Genomic DNA, 24,024 nt, shown 5'->3' with positions numbered 1-24,024 from the left:
ATTTCAGAGCCAGACTCAAAAGGTGCTTTTGAAACTGCCCCAATTCACCAGTGTAAACTAGAATACAGATGATCCTTGAACAACATGGGGCTTAGGGGCGCTGACCCCTGCACAGTTAAAAATCCACATATAACTTCTGACTCACCAAAAATTTAACTACTAATAGCCTATTGACTGGAAACATTATCAGTAACATGGACATTTGACTAACATGTATTTTATTTGTTATATGTATTATATACCGTATTCTTACAATAAAGTAAGCTTGAGAAAAGAAATATTAAGAAAATTATAAGCAAGATAAAATACACTTACAAAACTGCACTGCTCAAACCCATATTGCATAAGTATCAACTGTATATTCTGTTTTCCACTGATGGTTTTTTTTCATTTTATCAATCTGCTATCAATCTACCTAATTTCCTTAAGAAATGGATTCATTTTGCTAAGGCTTACAGGTTTTTAAAATTGAGCTTCTAAGAGAAAAAGCCAATTTCAGAGCTAGGTGGATTCCAGAGAGTTTCTTGTTAAACATGTTCATTTTGCAGGTGAAATAAAAGCTATAGGACTGTGTCCCATCCAGCTGATTCACAGAGCTTAGTGGCAGCATAGCTCAGATCACCCTGCATGCTCTTGATAAAAATGCAGTTTTCTTTCATATTCTCTGTATTACCTAAAAATTAATTAAAATGTACCAGACTCTGTGGTAATCATCAAATTGTGATGGATGTAGAAAATGATTGGATTTCATAAATGTAATTTGCTTTGGGGATTAAAACCATTAAAATTAGTGCATTCTCCAAATTGCCACATATTGTGTCCTTTGGAAATGGCTTTAAATACTACATGCTTGGAAATGTTATTAACAACACTAACAAGGCAAAGATGCAAAATGATTTTGAAAAAAAAAAAAAGAAACCACTAGGATTTAGGTAAGCAATGCTTAAGAAATAACCAAGGCAAGGCAGAGGATTAAATATATAGCCTAGGGGCACCTGCGTGGTTTAGTCTGTTAAAGGTACAACTCTTGATTTTAGCTCAGGTCATGATCTCAGGGTTGTGAGATCAAGCCCCGTCAGGCTCCTCACTGGACCTGGAGTCTACTTAAGATTCTCTCTCTCCCTCTCCCTCGGCCTTTCCCACTCATCCCCCCCCCACTTTCTCTCTCTCTCTCTCAAAAAAAAGTATATAGCCCAGAAAACGTATATTAAAGTTGAAATGTTAAAGTTTGTTTCAATATTAGCATTCAACAAAGAACTCATATACTCCAGTAAGAAGGGGAAAAGTCCAATGTCACAGAAAAGCAGGCAAGGATATGAAGAGGCAATTCACAGAGGAGGCAACATTACTGACTAATAAACTATACAAAATGCTCAATCTCAGTAACCAGGAAAGCGCAAACTAACATGAGATAAAATCTCACATTCATCAAATATTGAATTTTGTAAATATTCAAAAATATTTGAATATGAAATATTTCAATATTTAAATATTGAAAAGTCTGATAAAACCAAAAGTTAGTGAGGATGTGGGGAAAGAGGAACTTTCATACACTTGGCTCGAAGAATCATTTGGCAGTATCCAGTAAACTTAACTTGGGAATCCTATCGAGAAACTCTCACATATGTTCCCAAGGAGACAGATATAAGAATGCTTATGGTAGAATTTCCTGAAAATGGGAGGATAAACACAGAGTGTGGAATATCTGATTGGCGGAATACTAAACAGGAGTTAAATGAATTGGTCTACAAAGTTACACACACGGGTGTGAATGTTATGAATGAAGAAAACAAGTCACACAATTATATACACCAGATCATAGTATTCATGTAAAGTTTAAAAATAAAGCAATACTCTAATGTTTGTGGTTAAACCCAAGCATAATAAGTATATAAAAGTATGAGTGGAAGGATGTAGCTTCTGTGGTTCTCTTGGCAGATAGAGAGAGGGAGAGAGGGGAATGGGTTGGGGTGGGATGTGCCGAGATATACTAGCTTTCTTCCTCGTTTCTCTTAGGTGATTTCATCTAGCGCACGGTAGGCACTTTTGTCTATTTAATGAGACAATGAATGAATGAATCTACCTCCACAACATTAAATCCCACCTAAATGAAAGTGACTCCCACATTTTTTTTAGATTTACTTATGAGACAGAGAGAGAAAGAGAGAGAGAGAGAGAAAGAAAGAAAGAAAGAAAGAAAGAAAGAAAGAAAGAAAGAAAGAAAGAAAGAAAGAAAGAAGAAAGAAAGAACTGGGGGAAGGGCAGAGAGAAGGAGAGAAAGAATCCCAGGCAGACTGTATGCTGAGCAAGGAACCTGATGCAGGGCTTGATCTTACGACCCTGAAGTCATGACCTGAGCTGAAACCAAGAGTTGGATGCTCAACCAATTGAGCCATCCAGGTGCCCCATGACTCCCAAATTTATACTCCAGTGTGGACCTCTCCCTGACTTCAAATGATAATAACTAGACAATCTCCTCTCAGCTGCCTAACTGTCCCATCAAATGCTAGTCTCCTCTTCACCACTTTTCTCCAGTCTTCAATATTTCAGCAAATGGCACTTCCATTCATTGAGCTACTCCAGGTGAAAACCTCGAGATAATCCTCAGCTCTGCCCTGTATGGGAGACCTTGCTTCCCAGCCCAACACACTCAGTGGGGCTCCTTGATACAGACTTCTGCTTTTGTCTGCAACAACTTCCAAACTGCATCAAATCTCTGTGGCCAGGATCTAGATTGTGCGCTGGCTTGGCCCACGGGCCAGCCACCACCTATGACCTCAGAGCACTGAAACACAGAAGTCAGCCAGGCTATGCTGCACAGGCTCACCTCCTGAGACACAGCGCACAGGTGTGGGTCCCCAGAGCTCCTTGCTGACCTGGAGTGCTCTGTAGCAGGACTCTTCATAGTTCTTGTGGGACAGTGCCATCTTCTTGGCTCAGAAGAACCACAATGCCATTGTTGGCGAGATTTCTGAATAAGGAAAATGCACAAAAAGTTCTCCCCTGCGCTTTTCTAGTGGGAGACAAAATATGATTTGTTCTTAGACAACCTCAGTTCATCAGCCCACATCCAAAAGGGAATACAGAACATTATCATGGCCCCTTGCTGGGCAGCTAGTGTACAGTGGCAGCTACCCTACCCTGGAGTTTCCCAACTGGCATGCCAGGGAAAGATGAAAATATGCAGAGACATTGATTCCTTCAACTCTTGGAGCAGCTACCAGAGCCCTAGGCTCCTCCTTCTTTGGACAGTTGCATCGGTTTTCCCCAGCGTGCTGTCCTAGCATCGGTATCTCCATGCCCTGAGGGGAAGAAGGTGTGGAAGGGCTGAAAGGAGCTGAAAGAAATGTTTCAATATCTAGCAACCTGGGAAGATTTCCTCCTCAGTATGGTGCCTTGAGCTAGAGATGGGAAGTTGTGTGGCTCAAACTTGGATTCTCTGATTCTAGGGGAGAGGAAGGTGTGTGTGAAGGGTAGGAGGTGAGAATTAGCTGCCTCCAGGACATGAATGGTTCTGTTGCTTAGACCCAACACTCAATGAGGTTTAGAGGTGAAGAAATGATGAAAGAAAAAGGGTCACTAAGTGAATGAGAACAAACCAAGAATGACTGTTTGGCACAGTCAACCCTCCCTCATCCACTGTGCTCTGTACATGACCACAAAGGAATTGGAAAGTCGTAGTGTTCTAAACATTGTCTTCTCCCAGTTTCAACTGAACAACAAGCCACAATCTCATTCTCAATTCATCAGAACTTTTCAAATGCAGTTGCCTGATTTCAAAAGGAAATGGCTGGCAACCACTTGCAATCATCACTTGAGTAATTTTAAGCTGCCAATATTTACATCTGAAGAAATGCTACCCAGCTAATTATGCAGAGCTTGGCTTCTCAAGAAATGGTGTGTTTGGCTCTTCCTACATAACCCAACTTCCCTCTGTATAGAATGACACTGGCAGGTGAGAAAGCAAGTAATAATTTGAGAGCAACACCAGCCACAAAGTGGAATCAACCAAAAGAGAAAGAAGTTCATTCATCCATTCCAGGAGCCTCAGCCTGGGCACTCTTGACATGGTGGACCAGGCAATTTTTGTGTGGGGACTGTTCTACTTACTTAGGAGGGTTAACAGTACATATCCTTAGTCTCTATCCACTAGATGCAATTGTGACATCAGAAGCATCTCTGGAGATTGCCAAATGTCCCTGGAGGGCAAAATCACCCCACTGGAGAACCACTGGTTCAAAAAAATATTTCTTGAGTCCCCATGCATTGTGCAAAATCATGAGGGACATAATAGTGTTTATCTTCAGATAGCTTATAGTCTACTGTGAGAGCCAAACCCTAAGAGCTCAAACACATAACAATAAATATATAACTACACATTTATAAATGTTATGAAATAGAGAATACTGTGATGTGTAAATTGGGGATCTCACTTAGATGGGGTGACATTAGAAAGCCGTGCTAAGGAAATGGAACTCAAAGGTTGTAACCTGAAGGGGTGGTGAGGGAAGAGTAGAATAAAGAACATTTCAAGAAGAAACAGTATCAAGAAGAAGAAACAGTAGGTGCAAAGGGCCTGAGATGGGGGAAAGTCTTGGCATGCTTAGGGATCAGAAAGGCCAATGCAGGTGAAGCGTAGTAAGAAAGATACAGCATGTCCTAAGATGAAGTCAGGGAGTTAGCATGGACCAGATTAGTGATTTCACAGGTCAAGAGAGTTCTGTTTTACCTTAAAGTCCAACCAGAAACTAGTGCAACACTGTTTGAGATATGGGGAGCATATCAGTGTCCAAAACAGACAAGGTTTCTATACTCAGAAAACATCTCTTCTCATGGAGGAGCTGGTGTGTATATATAACAGCATCTGCTATTGCTGTGTGTAAGTGGTGGGAGGGAATTCAGAGTGGCCAGAGGTGGAGCCTCTGGAGGCTGTGGTCATAGCACAGGGGAGAAGTGCCAGTGGCATGGATTGGAGAGGGGAGCATTGGTAGTACATAAGAAAGAACAATGCCTTAAGCCCTCCAGGTTTGGAAGGGACATTTAAGCTCCTCTGATCTAGTTTCTTTTGATGCTGATATATATATATATATATATATATACCTTTCTTGATAACCTAAGCAAAAGACAGGCACATTCCTGTCTGTACATCTCCAGTAATTATATAATTGTTCAAGAGGAGTCTGTGTACTTCCTTCAAACATTGGTCAGTTTTCTGAACATTTAAAGACAGTTAAATACTCTTCAAGCTAAATATTCCCATTTCCTTCCACTGATCCTCATATGATACAGTATCAGAACCCCTCTCTGTGCTGTGTATTTCAGAGAACATCCTGCCAACCACAGCTATCGGCCTGCATTGTACTATGTGTGTAACACAATCAGCACCACTCAATTCATACATGACTTAACTACTTTCATCTCCACCAAAAAGGCAGGGAGTGCTAACAATAAACTTAAGGTCAAACCCTAATATCTACACTTTGGGCTTTATTTTTTTGTGTACTTTTTTTCTTATGTTTTAAGATTCCAGAATATGTAAATCTTTATCAATTAATCATGATTTCCCTGTTAATGAGGGCCAATATATCTGGCCCTGGTCTGTATTCCTAAAAACTGATTGCAAGGATTACCAAACAAAACAAATGTTGACAATGAAGAAAAAGCATAGTAATGCTAATAAGATAAAATGCTCATTTCAAATAAAGGAATAATCCGTGCCACAGCACTTCCGTACACCTCTGGGGAAGACATAAGCAGTTACGGTTTCAAAAAAATTATAGAGCTGTGTTTTTGAAATGCCTTAAGGAAATTCTGTGCTTGGGATTCTGTGGTTCTACATTAATGTCAAAAGCCCAGGAGGTCATGAATGACTCATAATGTCCCACTGCTTTCTGAATGGCTCCACATCTAAATCCACAGTTGGCAATGAAACAAAGGACAATATAATAAGCATTTTATGCTGTTTTGAAAGCAAACTTTTAGCTTTCACTGTATGAAAAGAAAAAGAAGTGCATTCAGTCAGAGAGTTCAATTTTCTGAACTACTACCAACATACATTCCTTTTTGTTATATTAGTTCTTTTTTTTTATATTAGTTCTTATTATCCAAGCTGACAAGGTCACAGAAAAAAACAATTGAGTTTTTCCTTTTATCAAAGAGGTTACATTAAATTTAAATTGAATTCTATCAAACTTGGCTACATATGGACATTTCCCTTTAGTCACCTGGCTCTGAATTTTCTAGACCAGTGCTTCTCAAACTTTAATATGCATATAAATCACTTAGAGTTCTTGATGAAAATACAGACTCTCATTCAGAAGGTCTCTGGTGGGACCTGAGCTGCTGCATTTCTAACCAGCTCTAGGTGATGCCTGGGCTGACTGTCTGGGACCACTGTGGTTAGCAAGCTGTTTCTTAGGCTACAGCCCCTCCCTAGATTGCTTCTCTCTATAAAAAGAAGTTGAAGCAAAGGGTTGCCTAAGGATCTTTCCAGTTTTAAAATTCCATGATTTCAACTATTTTTTATTTCTTTAATATCTATATGTCATGAGTCCTTTTAGTCCAGAAAGGCAATAGAAAATTAGCAGCATGTCTCACTTCCTATAACAGATGGTTGTTTAAAAATAATTAGTAAATCATACTATAAAATGAGTCATGCCTTTACATCTCCAGAGAAATGTACTATTTAAAGAATTCTGGTTTTCTACAAAGGAAATGATCTCTAAGTGTTTATTTCAACAGTCTGAATTTTCTTTTGTAAGGACTTTATAGCATTAACACCTATGTCACATGAAAATCTATTGTTCTTGTTAAAATTTGCAAGATGGGAGTATTAGTTGAGGTCAGGTCTACAAACTCCACACATGTGGGAAAGAATGCAGCTACTTCTGCTTTTTAGAAAGCAAACCCAAGAAATGGAGAGCCATCCATGGACTCTGGTCCAGTAGTGGAGAACACACACACACACACACACACACACACGGTCTTCTCTATTTCCAGTGGGTCTCAAGCTGAAAGGCAGATCGGAATGACACACTTCAGGGGAAGTGCCCTATCAAAAATTCCAATGTCTGGGTCCTGTCTCCATAAATTCTGATTAACTGATCTGAGTTAGGACCTGGCCATGAGTATCTTTCTTTAAGGCTCCACAGGCCATTCTAGTCAGGTGTAATCAACATAGCTAATGTGTAACCAGTTGATTTTAAATAAAAAGTGGGAATCCTGGGAGATCCTCTGGTTGGTGTGAGAGTATAACTCATTCTATATTTGCTTTACATGTGATCACAATCCTTACCTGATGAAAATGTATGTCAGGCAAAATAATAATGACTTTTTTCATGAGCTGGCTTATATAGAATACTTCTGAATTCCGTTTAGACAAAAGGTCCTCAAGAATGTTTATGCATCTTTCAGCAAATGTCATGATTTCCCATTGGTAAAAAGGTTCAAATGATTGGTTGATTAAGTGAAGTTTAACAGGAAGGAATGTAACTTCCAACACAAATCACCACCATCCCCAAATGGAGGAAATGTGTCTTGGATCATGTGAAAAAGACCTAAAAGTTGTTATCAATTTTTTTTTGTTATCAATTTTAAGCTCAGTATGAGTTAAGAGTATAATGTGACTACCAGCCACTCAAAACAAAACTAGGCTGAGTCAACAGAAGTAGAGTTTTCACAAAAAGAGACATCAGACCTGCTTTTGTATTAGACCATATCTAGAAACTACTGCTTATTTAAAGGAAAATCTGGGTAAAATGAAATGAAAGAGGTAGGTGAAAAGACTCAACAGTATACCTTAGGACAAGGTATGGTTGAAAGAGTTGGAGATGTTTAGCCCACAGAGCCATAGGGGTGGTGGCAGGGCATACAGTTGGTATCTAAGGGCTACCATGTGGTGCTGTACTGTTGTATGCAGCTTCCATAGTGAGACAGGATTACTTACGAGAATTAGGAAGAAGTCTATTATTTTTAAAAATATTTTATTTATTTATTTGAGAGACAGAGAGACAGAGACAGAGACAGCAGAGGGAGAGAGAGAGCATGAGCTGGGAGGGGAGTGTCAGAGGGAGAGCGAGAAGCAGGCTCCCCACTGGCAAGGGAGCCCAATGTAGGGCTCTATCCTAGCACCCTGATATCATGACCCAAGCCAAAGGCAGATGCCTAATGGACTGAGCCACCCAGGTGCCACAAAGAAATCTACTATTAAAAATATTTTAAACCCTTAAGTTTGCAAATGATTTACTTGAAGACTTCTGGGTTTGAAGAAAAATGGTAGCCTGAATCCACATTCTTCCTTCAGTCTCTAAAAACAAACACAGAATCAAACGCCCTCAATTTTCCTGAGGAACAGAGATCACTGTTCAGATTATCTATAAGAAGAAGAAAATATATATACAGATTCTAATGAGCTCCACAGCCCTCTATCTTGTGACTGGGAAAGCAAAGAAGGCAATGTTGGAAAAACAAGCAGGGTGAGTGTGTTGACTTAGAAGAAGCACAGACAAAATCACCTCCATAAAGAGAGAAGGAAAACATAAATGCACAGGTTGGGACCTGGTAGTTTTTAGCCTTTGCTAAAGAAAAGAGGCCCCCAAGTGTGCCAGACAGGAAGCTGCATTTTTTGGGAAGACTCAGGTATTTAAAGATGTGGTACTTTGATATAAGCAATGAAGGGAAAGAAGAAAAGTAAGGATGTTGCAGAAGAGAAATAAGACAATAGGTTGGCTATCATCCTCCCTTGCTCAAAAACTGGAAGCCTTTCTTGAGTGGAAAAGGAAGGGTAGTGGGAAGAGCCAGCATGTTACAATTGAGTACAACATCAGGAACTCCATGAGAACAGATCCCATGTGAGAACAGATCCTACCACCCGACCCACATGTGGGGGAAGAGAAGTACACTTGCTATTCTAGCATCAGGAGCTACAACATGCAATGTGGTAGCTACTCACCACATGTGGCATTTAGCATTTGAAATGTAGTCAGTCCAAACTGAGATGTGCTGTAAGTGTAAAATCCACACTGGATTTCAAAGACTTAGCATGAAAAAAAAGGAATGAATGAATCTCATTAATAATGTTTTGTACTGATTGCTGAATCATCATATTAACCTTAAATAGGATTATAATCCTCCCCTGATTAAAATACATATCGGGCAAAATAGGCAAAATTGAAATGATAATATTTTGCTTCTATTGTGTTAAATATATTACTAAAATTAATCACCCATTTCTTACAAGTTTTTAAGTGACATTACTAGATAACCTAAAATTATATATGTGGCTCACATTATATTTTTATTGGGTAGCATTGACCTAGAGGGAAAGATCAGGAAAAAAGAAAGAAAAATCTAACAGTTATACTTGTGTGAAAATTAAACCGGCTCTCTCAGGAAGTATATAAACTATTGCTACTTAGAAAATAAAATACTGCTTCTGGCAGTGACAACTGCTTCTGGCCAGGATGGAAAAACAGGGATTAGATTATCCTAGCATGTTAAAGAACTAGGAAGTGGGATAAAATATGTATATATATATAAACCCAACCAAACAATAGTTTTTAGACACTGTTCAATCTCAGGATCGTGATTCCTGAGAAAAGGAAAATGAAGGAGGGGAGCCCTGCAACTGTCCTAGCAAACCATCTCACCATTTCTAAACTGAACCCCAGTGAAGAACCCACACAGAGCCCAGTGGTACCACTGAGTTGAGGGAACAGAAGTTGGAGTTCACCAAAATGAAGCTGGTATTCGTGGGACAGAACGCTGGAGAGAAGGGAGACATGCAGAAAGAGAGCTCCAGAGATCTTCATGGAATTCCCTTCAGTCTTTGACTGAGTCCTGACCCGGGCATGTGTGTCAGGAAACTACCAAAGGCCAGGGAAGGAATCACCAGAAAAAGTTGGCAAAACAACCCCAGGAGCTCATACTGTGTTGGCAGCTTGCTGTCTTCTCACCAGCCGGAGTGACAGGAGCTCTGAGTATACGGACATCAGGGAGAATGCTAAGAAGGACTTCACTTAATTGCCATTGACCAAAGGCTATTCCGGGCTCACCCTAACAAAGCTTGAAAACAAGCCTTTGAAAGGATCAAACTCATTGCAAGCACCTTGATTGTGTACAAAAATAAAATACACTAGTTGTACCACATTAAAAAAAAAACACTATTCACAACAACAACAAACAAAAACCACTATCTAAAAGGACTACAACAAAATCCAGCATGCAACAATATAAAATTCAAAATATCTGGCATCTAATAAAAAATTACCAGATTTGCAAAGAAGTTGGAAAATATGGCATATAGCCAAGACAAAATTCAATGAAGAGAGAAATAGACCCAAGATTATGAGAGATGATGGGATTAGCAAACAAAGATGTTAAAATAGCTATTATAAATATCCTCCATATATTCAAGGACGTAGAGAAAAACACAAACATACTAAGAAAAAAGGAAGATACCAAGAAAAGACTAATATGCAATTTATAGAGATAAAAAATACAATATCTGAAATTTTAAAAAACACACTAACTAGATGGGATTAATTTTGATCAGACATCACAAAAGAAAAAAATCAAAGATTGTGAAGACATAACAATAGTAATTAATCAAAATGAAGCATAGAAAGGGGATGCCTGGGTGGCTCAGTCGGTTATGTTTGACTGTTGACTTCATCTCAGGTGGTGATCTCAGGGTCCGGAGATTGAGCCCTGTGTTGGGCTCTGTCCTCAGTGGGGAGTCTGCTGGAGATTCTATCCCTCTCCTCTGGTCCTTCCCCTGCTCATGCATGCACTCTCTCTCTCAAATAAATAAATAAATATTTTTAAAAATGAAGCATAGAAGGGAAATAAAAAGACTGAAAATGAGTAAAATATCATTGACTTGTGGTCCAACGAAATGGTAATTGAGGTCTCAGAAGAAGAAGACAGAAAAGGAATGAGAGAAGAAATTATGAAAAATTTGTTGAAATCTGAATTTTATCTTATCTAGAAACCTACAGGCTCAAGAAGCTCAACAAACTCTAAGCAGAATGGACATAAAAAAAAATCTTATCAAGATACATCATGGTCAAATTGCTGAAAACCAGTGCTAATGAGAACAATTTTAAAGGGGCCAAAATACAAAAACATATTCATTTAGAGTAACATAGATAAAACAGACATCTCGCCAGAAAGCCAGAAGAAAATGGAGCAGGGAGAAAAACAAACAAAAAAAACAGAAAAACAAACAAAAAACCCCCCCTAATCATCCTAAACCCAGTAAAAATATATTTATTAAGTAAAGGAGAAAAAAAGGAAAAAAAAAAAAAAAGAAAGAAACCCTGAGAGAATTAATCACCAGCATACCTGCACTAAAAGAAATGAGGGTCTTTGTGAAGGGAAAAGAAAAGAGAGAGAGCAAGAGATACCAGACAAATAATATTTACACAGAGGGATATAGAGAGCAAGAAATGATAAAAATAAAGGGAAATATATAAAACACCAACATGTTTTATCGCTTTAGAAAATAATTGAATGTTTAAAGCAAAATAAAATAGCAATTATATATGGCTTTTAGAATACATATAATTAATATTTGTATACAGATGTATATTTTTATATCTAAATTTATGATATATATTATCATATTTTATTAAAATGCGCAACAATAGCACAAAGGACAGGAGTAAATAAATCTTGCAACAAAATGAAGCTTTTGCAAAACACCTATAAGCAATTCTGTGTCTGTGCTGGACACAAAAAGACACAAATTATCTCTACAGAGAGGGAAATGGAGGTAGGTAGTGATAGGTGGTGAGTCTCAACCCGGGGGCCCTGCTTTTCCCCAGGGAACATCTCCAGATGTTTCCAGTTGTCACCACGAGGGACGGGATGGCTACTAGCCTCTGGGATTGGGGAGAGCCAGGGACGCTGCCACACTTCTGCAGCACACAGGACAGCTCCCATAGCAGTCACTTGGCTCCAAAGGTCACCAGTGCTGCTGCCGGAGGACCCTGAGACAGAGCCAGGCCTGCTGGTGGCATAGATGCCTCCAGAATACATGCAGCTCACCCGTGGGGAAGGAAGGTAGGTCTGTGGCCTGGGGCCACCTGGAGACACTGGGAGCCAGGGGAGCCACCTTCTCCACGGGTGACTCAGAGCAAGCAGGGGAGGTACCCAGCGTTCCAGATGTGTCACCTCCAGTGTCTGGCCCCCAGTGACTTTCTGAAACCTCTCTGGAAGGCCCGGCCTGACCTGGAACCCCTGGGGCCAGAGTAGAGGCTGGGGGCTCAGGCTACAGCAGCCTCCTCACCTGCCCTCTCCAGGAACCAGAAGGTGGCCAACTTCTCCCCAGACACCTCAGCAACCTGTTTCAGTGCCTCCTGGCAGTGCTGTGGCTCAGTGACCCATTTCCTACAGCTCAAAACTTGTGGCATAAGAGAAACCGTGTCTTGGGTGTGAGGGGGGAGCAGAAAATAACTGGAACAGAGACCAACTAGGGAGACTGCGGAATATTGCGGAATATTTAGTTCGATGGTTAGAGAACCATCCTGTTCATATTAGCATGTTATCCTTCCCCCAACCCTGTAAGGGAGTAGGGCAGCTATTGACCCCAATGAGAAAACCAAGGGTAAAGAATAAATAAATGATTTCCCCAAGGCCTCATGGCTAAGCACTTGGAGTCTGTGCCCTCTGTTGCCTGGTCTGCTCCCTACACAGGGACACGCAGACTCCTTGTGGGGACAGGTGTCAGGTCCTGGATCAGGCAGGCAGAGATGGGAGGCCCTTCAGGACTACGGCTCAGATCCCCCAGCCCTGGGTGGCCTTCTCTGGTCCTATCCTTGGTTGAAGGGAGCTGCCTCACTCAGAGTTACATCCCCTTCCCAGAGGGCAGCTGCATCCGGTGACACGCTCATGTCAGGGTACAGAGGTCCAGCCCCTTTGCCACAGCTGGAAACCCCTGAAGGGCCACCCAGCTCTAGGGCTCTGTTGGGCTGGCTGAGGACTTTGTTATAAACGCACCACAGTTTCACTTCTCCCTCTGCCCCAGCTTCCTTCACCCCCTCACAAATGTGGACCTCTAGGGTACCCCTGAAATCCTCTTGTGCGCATGCACACACATTCACAATTGATAAGGGGTGGGATGCCTGGGCGGCTCAGTGGTTGAGCATCTGCCTTTGGCTCAGGGCATTATCCCGGGGTCCTGGGATCGAGTCCCACATCAGGCTCCTTGTGGGGAGCCTGCTTCTCCCTCTGCCTGTGTCTCTGCCTCTCTTTGTGTGTCTCTCACAGAGTAAATGAATAAAATCTTTAAAAAAGAGAGACACCTGTGTGTGCTGTGCACATGGGTTAATGTGCCTGTGCATGCATCTGTTTCACTACTAATAAAATGGAGAATATCTGTTCCTTTCAGGAACATATAAAATTCAATTCTATTTTTGTGAAATGATATTTATTTGTTTGTTTGTTTGTTTATTTATTTATTTATTTACTTGAGAGAGAGCGTGTGCATGTGAGGGGGAGAGGGGCAGAGGGAAGGGGAGAGAGACAATCTTAAGCAAGCTTCAGGGCGGCCCCAGTGGCGCAGTGGTTTAGTGCTGCTTATAGCCCAGGGTGTGATCCTGGGGACCAGGGATTGAGTCCCACATCGGGCTCCCTGAGTGGAGCCTGCTTCTCCCTCTGCCTGTGTCTCTGCCTCTCTCTCTCTGTGTCTCTCATGAATAAATAAATAAAATCTATTTAAAAAAAAAAAAGCAAGCTTCACTCCCAGCAAGGAGCCCGATGTGGGGCTCGATCTCACAACCCTGAGATCATGATCTGAGCTGAAATCAAGAGTCTAAGGCTTCGACTGAACCACCCAGGCACCCCCAAGGTTTTTGTGCAATATTTTAAAAATCAAGTACGAGAGATGTCAGTATGAGAGATCTTTTACCTCTTTTTACTTGGATCTTTGCCCAACCCTCACCTCCTTTTCAACTTCAGCAAGATATAACCAGTGGCTCAAGGCAACATCAGGGTGAACACTTGAGACCGCGGAAAAAAAGGACAGGATTTGAGTGCTCACTGCTATCCTCAAAGATGCCTTTATTCGACAACTCTCCTTTGAAAAAAATCCCTTCCTTTCACAACAGCTTCAGCTGCCTTCCTGCCCATCAAAAGACCTGACTTAGTCTGATACCTCCAATGAACTAGTATTTTCAAAACCAGTGTTAGGAAACACATAAGACAAGAAATTTAGAAGTATCCATAAAAGGAGCTAATACATGATAAAGTAAGTATAGAAAATCATTCAGATAATTAAAAATTCACAGGCAATTGCAGGGAAGTGAGATTTGCCACTTTTGAACAGACACCCAGCAGCTGAAAGCTAGAGATAACAGTCCTCCCTCGGCTGCTGGCATTCAGCCCCTGCCTATGCCTGGTTCCAAAGGAACAGAGGATGGATTGAAGAGAACTGAAATAAAACCTTGTTTGACTTATTTAAAAACACAAATATTATTATTTTTTTTCAGAGGCCCAAGTGCCTGGAATGAAGAGGTGAAAAGTCATGCTCTTTTTCATCAGCAGCAAGAAGAGGTGTCACAGCACCTGGGCACAGGCAACCTCAGTAACCATCTTAATAGAAAGAAGACACAATTTGGAACAAAATACTAGAAGAATTTCCAAATAGCTTGGGAAAGCCTACTGAACCTCATATGTCAAAAAAAAAAAAAAAAAAAAAAAGCCTGGATAATGCTATACTATCCTGTTGTAGAGAAACAGATATTCACTAAAAAGCTCACAGCAAAAAATAAATAAATAAATAAATAAATAAATAAATAAATAAATAAATAAATAAATAAATAAATAAATAAAATAAAATAAAATAAAATAAAATAAAAAGCTCACAGCATGGGTTCGGGTCTGGATTCACACAACCGGAGGAAGCTCTTCTGTCCCCATTGAGCTTCTTCCACTTCCCCATTGGGCAGGTGAACCCCTCTTTCCATTCTGAGTTAATTCCATCTCATGATGTGAGTGTGGGGTTGGGTCTTCTCCCGCTCATTTATCTAAGAGCCCTGGTTGTGCCTGGAGGTCTGTTGCCTGGGGGTCTGTTGCCTGGTCCAGGGCAAAGTAACAGGAATTCTGCTGGAGGCTGGCAGCTGGAAAGAGGCCAGTTTGCTCACAGGCCTTTTGCTGACGATACATTTTCCTTCTGTTATTATCTCAGAGCCATGCAGATGGTTGCTGGTTCTACTTTGACTTCTTGAAATAGCCTCATACCTTCACGTTTATAAAAACTCAGATATATGACTGTTTCAAGGCACAGAATCCCCTAATGGGGATAGCCCTAGGGAGATTTTCTAGAGTGCTTTCTCTGAAGAGCTGGAATTCATGAATGACTGGTAAGGTAACGGTGACAAAGGTAACTGGGCAAAGTCATGATAAGGTTATGAAGTTTATAGTGAAAGAACACATACTGTGTGATTCCAGGTATATAAGGTTTAAGAAAGTCGAGGTGTGCCTGGGCACAGTCAGTTAAGTATTTGGCTCCGGCTGTGCTCTCAGGGCCGTGAGATCGAACCCCATGTTAGGCTCCCTGCTCAGCGTGGAGTCTACTTAATACTCTTTCCCTCTCCCTCTGCTCCTCCAACTGCACCCCCTGCCTGCTCTCACTCTCTCACTAAAATAAATGAAGAAATATAAAAAAAAAAAAGAAAGTTGAAATTAATCTATGGGGATAATAATAATAAGTAATAAGTAATAAGAACAGTGATTGCCCATGTGGGAATGGGGGATGATCAGAAGTGGCACAAAGAATTGTATAGGGTCATGGAAATGTTCTATGTTTTATTTATTTTAAGATTTTATTGATTTATTTGAGAAAGGAAGAGAGCATGAAGGGGAGAGGGGCAGCGGGGCAGCAGGAGAGGGACAAACAGATTCCCTGCTGAACAGGGAGCCCAACATGGGGCTTGATCCCAGGACCGTAAGTAAGTTTATGATCTGAGCCAAAGGCAGGCGCTTAACCAACTGAGCCATCCAGGCAGTCCTGTTCTACATTTTAATAGAGTAATGGCTGCATGGTTTATACATTTATTAAAATTCACTGAACAGGGAACAAAAAGATGATGTTCATGAAAGCTGAGCCTACATCAGGCTAAAGGCACACACACAGAAACACATATAAACACACATTAAATACGTATCACTCATGTTTGAAGGACATATGTTCACAAACACAGAGCTACTAGGGAGGCAGATGAGCAGAGCATTAGCAACATAGGCTGTGAAGCCTTGGGCTTTGTGTGCATGACTCTGTATGACCTTGAGTAAGTCATGTAACTTCTTTTCTCACCCGGCCTCTCTTCCCCTAGAAAAATAGCACAGTTTTCTGTACAAGTGAGTGGTACACTGTGGTAGGAAGGCCTTGGCGGGAGCATGCTGTCCTGGTGGATATTTAGTGGTCTCTCCTAGTTCTGAAAGTCTGTTCTGTGGCACAGCTAAATGTACAATATAGAAGAATAGTCAAACCTGAAATTCTTTAAGCCAAGCAACTTTGCACAGTTACTTTCTACAAGTTTATAAACTCCACTGTCCTTTCTTCAATAGATTGTTAAAGCAATTAACCTACATAAACATTCATAAATATGGAAATATAAACTGATAGCATTTTTTAAAAGATTTTATTTATTTATTTTAGAGAGAGAGAAAGTGAGAGCAAACGTGTGTAAGTGAGTGAGGGGGAGGAGCGGAAGGGGAGGGAGAGAGACAATCAGACTCCCTGCTGAGTGCAAGCCCTGCATAGAGCTCCATCTCAAGACCCTGAGATCAGACCTGAAGCTGAAACCAAGGTCATATGCTTAACCGACTGAGCCATCCAGGTGCCCTAAACCAATAGCATTTTTGTAATACTCTATTTTAACCACCAGCCTTTGTGATATCTTTATCTCCTGTTTAGCAAAGGGCAGTTTTTAAATCCACTATTAACTACTGACAAGAGAGGTGGAGATTTGCTGGATGTTACAGATTTTGTATTTTTTCCCTAACACACAGATATCTGAGAGATCATGTCAAAACGGATCGTCAGCATGAGTCACGAAAAGTCAACTGCCTGAAGACAACTTAGCAAACGGTCAAGGGTGCCCTTTGACTGACACCTGACTCAGCTGCAGCATATCAAAGCAGAAGGGAGGGAGGGCTTGATCAATTGCCAGGCCACTGGGAAGTCACAGCCTCTCTGTGACTTGCCACAAAGAACCTGAATCAATAGGAATAATGGTAATGGCAGCTAACCTTCTCATGTGCTTGCTATGTGCTTGCTATGTGCCAGGCACTGTTCTGAGGGCTTTATCCTAGAAGGCAGGTGTTAAGATCATCATCCCCATTTCACAAGTGGAGAAACTGAGGCAATAAATGGAACTAATATGCGCCTCAGATCACACAGCCAGCAAACAGGAAAGCCCGTACTCAGCTATTCCTGACTTGCTTTACTAGGAAGTGATTTGAAACACACACACACAAAAAAATTACAAAATATTTTCTTACGTTTTTAGAAAGCTCGGAAACAAGTTTTAGGATTTATGCTGTGTTTTATTCCATTTTCTTGATTATTCAGGTTGTTTATGTACTTTTTCTTACTCTGTGCCAGCTATTTCAATTAATTTTCTGGTTATTTCAAATCCACAGTAATTAGAAAGGCAAAGTATTAGCAGTAAAGAGACTCACGTTCTAGTCTTGGCTTTGCCACAAACTTACTGTGCAAGTTTGGTCGAGGCCTCAGATTTCTCCTATTTATGAGAAGGGCCCTTGCTTTAACTAAAAGAGTTCAGCATATGTAAAGTGTCACCTATGAACTTAAGAGACACTGCCTATTGGGAGCAGATGGCTGGGGCAGGTTGCCAGGGGCTAGTTGCTCTATCCTCGCCATAATAGCTGCACGCTCAGTTCCGCCCTCTGTGTCTTGGCTGTGTACCAGCCTAAGATGTCAAAGAGACATGCTTGAGTTGGCCGGCACCCAGTGTGATATTTAGAAAGAAGAAAATAAAAGTGTAGGGATGATCAAATTCTCTTGAGTAATATTGAATGAGAGCATGCCACCCTCCTTCTAATTTCTTCTAAAAGCACTTCTCATGTTTGCAAAGAGAATGACAAGACCACTATATGGGCCTGTCATACTTCCTGATGTGATGTGTGGGCTGGTAGTTCCTCAAAAAACCCCTATTTTTATAGGAACCAGCTCAGTTTCAGTGCCAAGTCTTGTTCTCCAGCAGCACCATGCCTACTAACCATGGTCTGTATATGTCAGAGTCCTGAAATTACAGTGATATGGTTATGTGAAGGTATTAGACAGCAGAAGCAAGTGGTAGAAGGCCATATGCATGCAGTGCCTCCACTGTTTAGGGAAAATAAGGTGTGGTATTTCAAAAATCGCTATTTTTAAGATGCATAATTACTTTTGTCTTTTTAAAAAATATTTTATTTATTCATGAGAGACACAGAGAGAGAGAGGCAGAGACACAGGCAGAGGGAGAAGTAGGCTCCCTGTGGGGAGCTCGATGCGGGATTGGATCCCAGGACCCGGGGATCACTCCCTGAGCCAAAGGTAGACACTCAACCACTAAGCTACCCAGGTGCCCTTCACTTTTGTCTTTCCAGTCTACCATGCAAATCCAAGGAGACCAGAAAAAAGATTAATAAACAACTTTGTAACTTTCTACCCCAGTGTGATTTGTTTCCTGGAATTATGTATTCATTTGCATATTCAAAACTACTTAAGTAGTTTTGGGCCTACCAGGCATAAGGAACTTAAGCAAATTCCCAATCTCTTTTATAAGATTTAAAAGACATTTGAAGAGCTTCTGCAATTCCATTTTTTAAATATCCAAGAATTGGGCAGCCCGGGTGGCTCCGGTTTAGCGCTGCCTTCATCCTAGGGTGTGATCCTGGAGACCCAGGATGGAGTCCCCACGTCAGGTTCCCTGCGGGGAGCCTGCTTCTCCCTCTGCCTGTGTCTCTGCCTCTCTCTCTCTCTCTCTCATGAATAAACAAAATCTTTAAAAAATTAATAAATAAATATCCAAGAATTAGCCCCTTTGGAACAATTGAGGTATATCTATTAAATGCTAAGTAGTTATTAAATATAGTTGAAAATTCACTTGTTAGTTGTTCCTCTAAGAATGTCCACTCCTGCCTTTATCTGTCTCCTCCCCTTTGCAATGCAACGGTGCCTTCAAATAGCATTCTTTAAAAGGCAGCTTTACGGCTTTGGAGGAGTAAGCTGATTTCACAGCCAGTTTTGCCACTGCTATGGAAAACAGAGTGCACATGCAAGCCAGCTGAAGTCATACGAACTGCAGGGATTAGAGCTGTGGGGGCCTCCACTACTGCTGTCAAATTGCAATTGGAAACAGCTTTTCCAAAGCACAGCATGAGAAATCGGGAATTCCTGTCCACAGCTCCCCAACCCACTGGGTTTTTAATCAGGCCTAGTACAACCCATTAGAGATCAGAAATATGAACATCATGATGAAACCAAACAAGAGTATATCTTCTGGTCTCTAAGTTTTGTCTGGCCTGGCTCCCTTCCAGCCTGTAATTATTGTCACTAACCAGTGATTAAGGGAACGGTTTCTGCCTAGGGATGGGCGCTCCAGGAAGGCTTGACGCACAGGTGAAACAGGCTCAGTTCAGGGCCCGTTCTTCCCTCCAAGCCCTGGCTGTGCAAATGGTCTCACTGCTCAACTTTTTCACTTTATCTTGGTCACTTCAACTTTATGAGTCACTCAGAGGTAAAGTAACTTATGCAGAGGTCACAGAAAACTATTTAGAACCTTAATAAACTAGAACCATTTGATGAAAGTTGGTTTTTTTTTTCTTAGCACTCCAACTTTAAGGGAGAGAGTTTGTTCCCAAGAAAACAAGCTTGAGTCAGTCATTTAGTAAAACAAACAAAAACTAATTTCAGAATTTGATTTGAGGTTAATCCAGATGTAGCCTACTATCTATACTTCTATCTCTAGAAGCTAGGAGACAGTAGAAAACCCAGAGGTCGTTATCGCTGTCCATTTCACTTGTCAACTCTTAAACAGTCTTTCTTTTATTTTATGATTCTATTTATTTATTCACAAGAGACACAGAAAGAGGAAGAGACACAAGCAGAGGGAGAAGCAGGCTCCCCACGGGGAACCCGATGTGGGATTCGACCCTCGGACCTCCAGACCACAACCTGAGTCAAAGGCAAACGCTCAACCACTGACCCACCCAGGAGTCCCTCTTGAACAGTCTTTGAGACACATTTACTTACAGGATGAAAATGAATTAACCCGACAGTTGATCAGAACATGAACTTATCAGATAAATTACCAGCATACCTGTTAAATATAAGTCATTCCCCCTGATGAAGAGTGTGGTGTCAGACAGGGATAGTAGCACTTGAAAATGAGCCCACTGTAACTTCCACCTTGAAAGATCCTTAATTAAAACTCTCCTACAAGTATGATTTTCTGACAAAGAAGGATCTGTGATTTTATTTTTTATCTGAAAGTCTCAAATCAAATTCCATCCATTGTATAATGTTCCCTGGCCCACCCTTGAGTCACCTGGTTTCTGCCTTCCACAGCAAGTTTACAGGATGTCTCTTTAGCACAACATAGGTAGTTGCTATTAGGTGAATATTCCTGCTGCCGCCCACCCCCAAGATGCTGGGTTATTTGCCCAAAGGCGGTGATTGTGTCTTATTTCTAAAGCCTTCCCCTTTACTTCTTCTGGAAGTAAAACCCAGAGCTGAATTCAAAACAAACCTACAAAAAAACTTCTATTGTCTAAAAAGTATTATCAATTTGTTATTATTTAGAGAAGAAGCAGTTTTCAGGGGGAAAAAAAGCATAGCCAAATGATGGACAACATTTCCGATAGTAGAAGGCTCAGGGGGAGAGCATTTAGGGCAAATTGGGTGCTCAGTGAAGGTAAACAGAAGGCTCTGTATACTATGAGACCATTACTGTAAAGCTTGTCCCAAACCAGAGTAGATTTAGAGTCATTAGGACATTCTTTAAAAAGCAACAATCAATTTTTGGATAAAAGTTGTATAAAAATTACTTGTCTTCTAATAAAAGCAATTTCTTAAAAGTACCTTAGAGACCTACCTAAAGAAAACACAGCTATATTTTGGATACATTTTTATCAATCATGATCAAATCAAGGGGAAAAAAAGGAATTCTGGTTAACTCCAAATTAACTAGAGCATTCCATTGTCTGGGCATCACCTTCAATCTGGCAATGAAATCCACTTGTGAAGAGCAGTAAGACTCGGCCAGCACTTACCTTCATGAATATACATCTTCGGAGCATCTTCAGGATAAAGTAGCACCAATAGAGGTGAAGGACTTGCAGGACCAAGAGCTGGAGGTTGAGGAAGATGTATGAAAAGAAAGGCTCAAGATAGTGCAGAGGCAGAATCAGGGTGCAATATAAAATCCTACAAAAAAACAAACATTGGAGAGTATTTCATTACCAGGTACTCATGAATTTTCAGTGGGAAAACAAATACTTTTTCTCCCAAGACATATTACATTTATTTCATTTCTAATCATGCCCAGGAAATTCTCAAGGGAAAACAATATGATAATTTTACCTTTTATATCATTATTGGCCAGCCACAAAAAAATACAGTCTCTGGGGAGAAAAGTTAAAGCAAACGGAATTTTTATTGTCATGCTGCCTACACTCCAGTCTCTGTACCCGAGTTTCCACTTTGCAAACAGAAGAGCATACACAACCCTCGGGGCTAGTAGAACAAATAGAATAATGCATGTTTACACGGGGTTATAATTGCCCTTATGACACAACCTTGTGTAGTGGGCAGCAAATGGGGAATTTCACAAAAGTAAATTTGCCAATAAAAGTAAGGAAGCAAAAATTCTATTATTACTTCCACTTTCCAAAGTGAACTGCGTGCTTTATTGATTTCATGAACAAACTCATGGACATCATTTGAGCTGCCTTGATTACCCAGAATGCACAGTGCCTTCAGATAATACTGCAGTATGAAGGGTGTATCTGTTGCCCTTCCCAAACTTCATATACTACCATGATCTTGGAGTTCCTGGATTGGTTTGCTTGTAACTATATTATTCTACTTATAAAAAATAATGTATTCACACAAAATAGAAAAAATAAGAAAAAGAAATAGCATCGCCCAGAATACCACCAGTCTACACAAATTATATTGGGATTTTGTGTATTATCTTCCAGTTTTTTTTTATGAGTATTTAATTTTATTTTTTACATGAACATGTAGTAAAACTCTTTTTTGGTGTTCTATGAACTATAATACATGCAGAGGTCTGTGTAACCACCACCATAGTTGGGATCCATCCAGGATATATGGATGCATGATATTCCATCATCTCAAAGACAAAAACAAAAACAAAACTCCTTGCTCTTCCTTTAGAGTTCTACTCTTTCCCCCATGCCTAGAACTTGGCAAACCCTCATCTGCTATTTTATTTTGTGTTTTCAAGAAGGTCATATAAATGGGGTCATACAGTGTGTCAGCTTCGGAGACTGCCTTCTTTCATGCAACACAGTGCCTTTAAGAGTCCTCCAAGTTATTGCGGAAACCAATAGACTTGTCCTCTTTATTACTGAGTAGTAGCTCACTCTATGGATGTATTCACCCTTTGTAGAGCATTCCCATTGTCTTCCGTTTTTCACAATTACAATTATGAACAGGATTGCTATAAATATTCACATACAGGTTTTCTGTTACCATAATTTTTTATTTCTCAAGGGCAAATACACAGGGGTGGAATGGTTGGGTCTCATACCGTAAAGATACATTTAGCTTTAAGAAACTGACAAGCTGCACTCCAGAGTGGCTGCTTTGTATTCCCACCAGCAACATGTAAGGATGGTGGCTCTTCCCCATCCTCACCTGTACTTGCAGTTGACCTGCCAAGATGTCTGCCACTGTAGTCAAAATAGCACTTGTGGGGTTTTTATGTTCAGCTCCACTTAGCTTGGAATCTAAAACATATTAAACTGCTTGAACACCTCAGTGTATGTAGTCTTGCCCAAATGGAAGGCTATTTCTTTCTTTATTTTTTTTCAAACATATTTATTTTATTTTATTTATTTAATAACTTTATTTTTTATTGGTGTTCAATTTACCAACATACAGAATAACACCCAGTGCTCATCCCGTCAAGTGCCCCCCTCAGTGCCCGTCACCCATTCACCCCCACCCCCCGCCCTCCTCCCCTTCCACCACCCCTAGTTCGTTTCCCAGAGTTAGGAGTCTTTATGTTCTGTCTCCCTTTCTGATATTTCCACATGTTTCTTCTCCCTTCCCTTATATTCCCTTTCACTATTATTTATATTCCCCAAATGAATGAGAACATACACTGTTTGTCCTTCTCCGACTGACTTACTTCATTCAGCATAATACCCTCCAGTTCCATCCACGTTGAAGCAAATGGTGGGTATTTGTCGTTTCTAATGGCTGAGGAATATTCCATTGTATACATAAACCACATCTTCTTTATCCATTCATCTTTCGATGGACACCGAGGCTCCTTCCACAGTTTGGCTATTGTGGACATTGCTGCTAGAAACATCGGGGTGCAGGTGTCCCAGCGTTTCATTGCATCTGTATCTTTGGGGTAAATCACCAACAGTGCAATTGCTGGGTCGTAGGGCAGGTCTATTTTTAACTCTTTGAGGAACCTCCACACAGTTTTCCAGAGTGGCTGCACCAGTTCACATTCCCACCAACAGTGTAATAGGGTTCCCTTTTCTCCGCATCCTCTCCAACATTTGTGGTTTCCTGCCTTGTTAATTTTCCCCATTCTCACTGGTGTGAGGTGGTATCTCATTGCGGTTTTGATTTGTATTTCCCTGATGGCAAGTGATGCGGAGCATTTTCTCATGTGCATGTTGGCCATGTCTATGTCTTCCTCTGTGAGATTTCTCTTCATGTCTTTTGCCCATTTCATGATTGGATTGTTTGTTTCTTTGGTGTTGAGTTTAGAAGTTTTTTAATAGATCTTGGAAACTAGCCCTTTA

At 40.7% G+C, this 24,024-nt stretch overlaps 1 protein-coding gene across 10 annotated transcripts in view; it reads right to left on the bottom strand.

Annotated features, from left to right (window-relative positions):
• CERS3 (ceramide synthase 3) overlaps positions 1-24,024 on the bottom strand; it is a 121,263-nt gene that overhangs the window by 9,345 nt on the left and 87,894 nt on the right. For all 10 annotated transcript variants that reach the window (XM_077869652.1, XM_077869654.1, XM_077869651.1 and 7 more), the window contains one exon: positions 21,283-21,436. In XM_077869652.1, the coding sequence (XP_077725778.1) occupies positions 21,283-21,436 (154 nt within the window). The remainder of the gene's footprint in view (positions 1-21,282; positions 21,437-24,024) is intronic.

This window comes from Canis aureus, chromosome 2 (assembly GCF_053574225.1).
Source record: "Canis aureus isolate CA01 chromosome 2, VMU_Caureus_v.1.0, whole genome shotgun sequence".
NCBI classification, from domain to species: Eukaryota; Metazoa; Chordata; class Mammalia; order Carnivora; family Canidae; genus Canis; species Canis aureus.
This window is presented reverse-complemented; position numbering and strand designations above follow the sequence as displayed.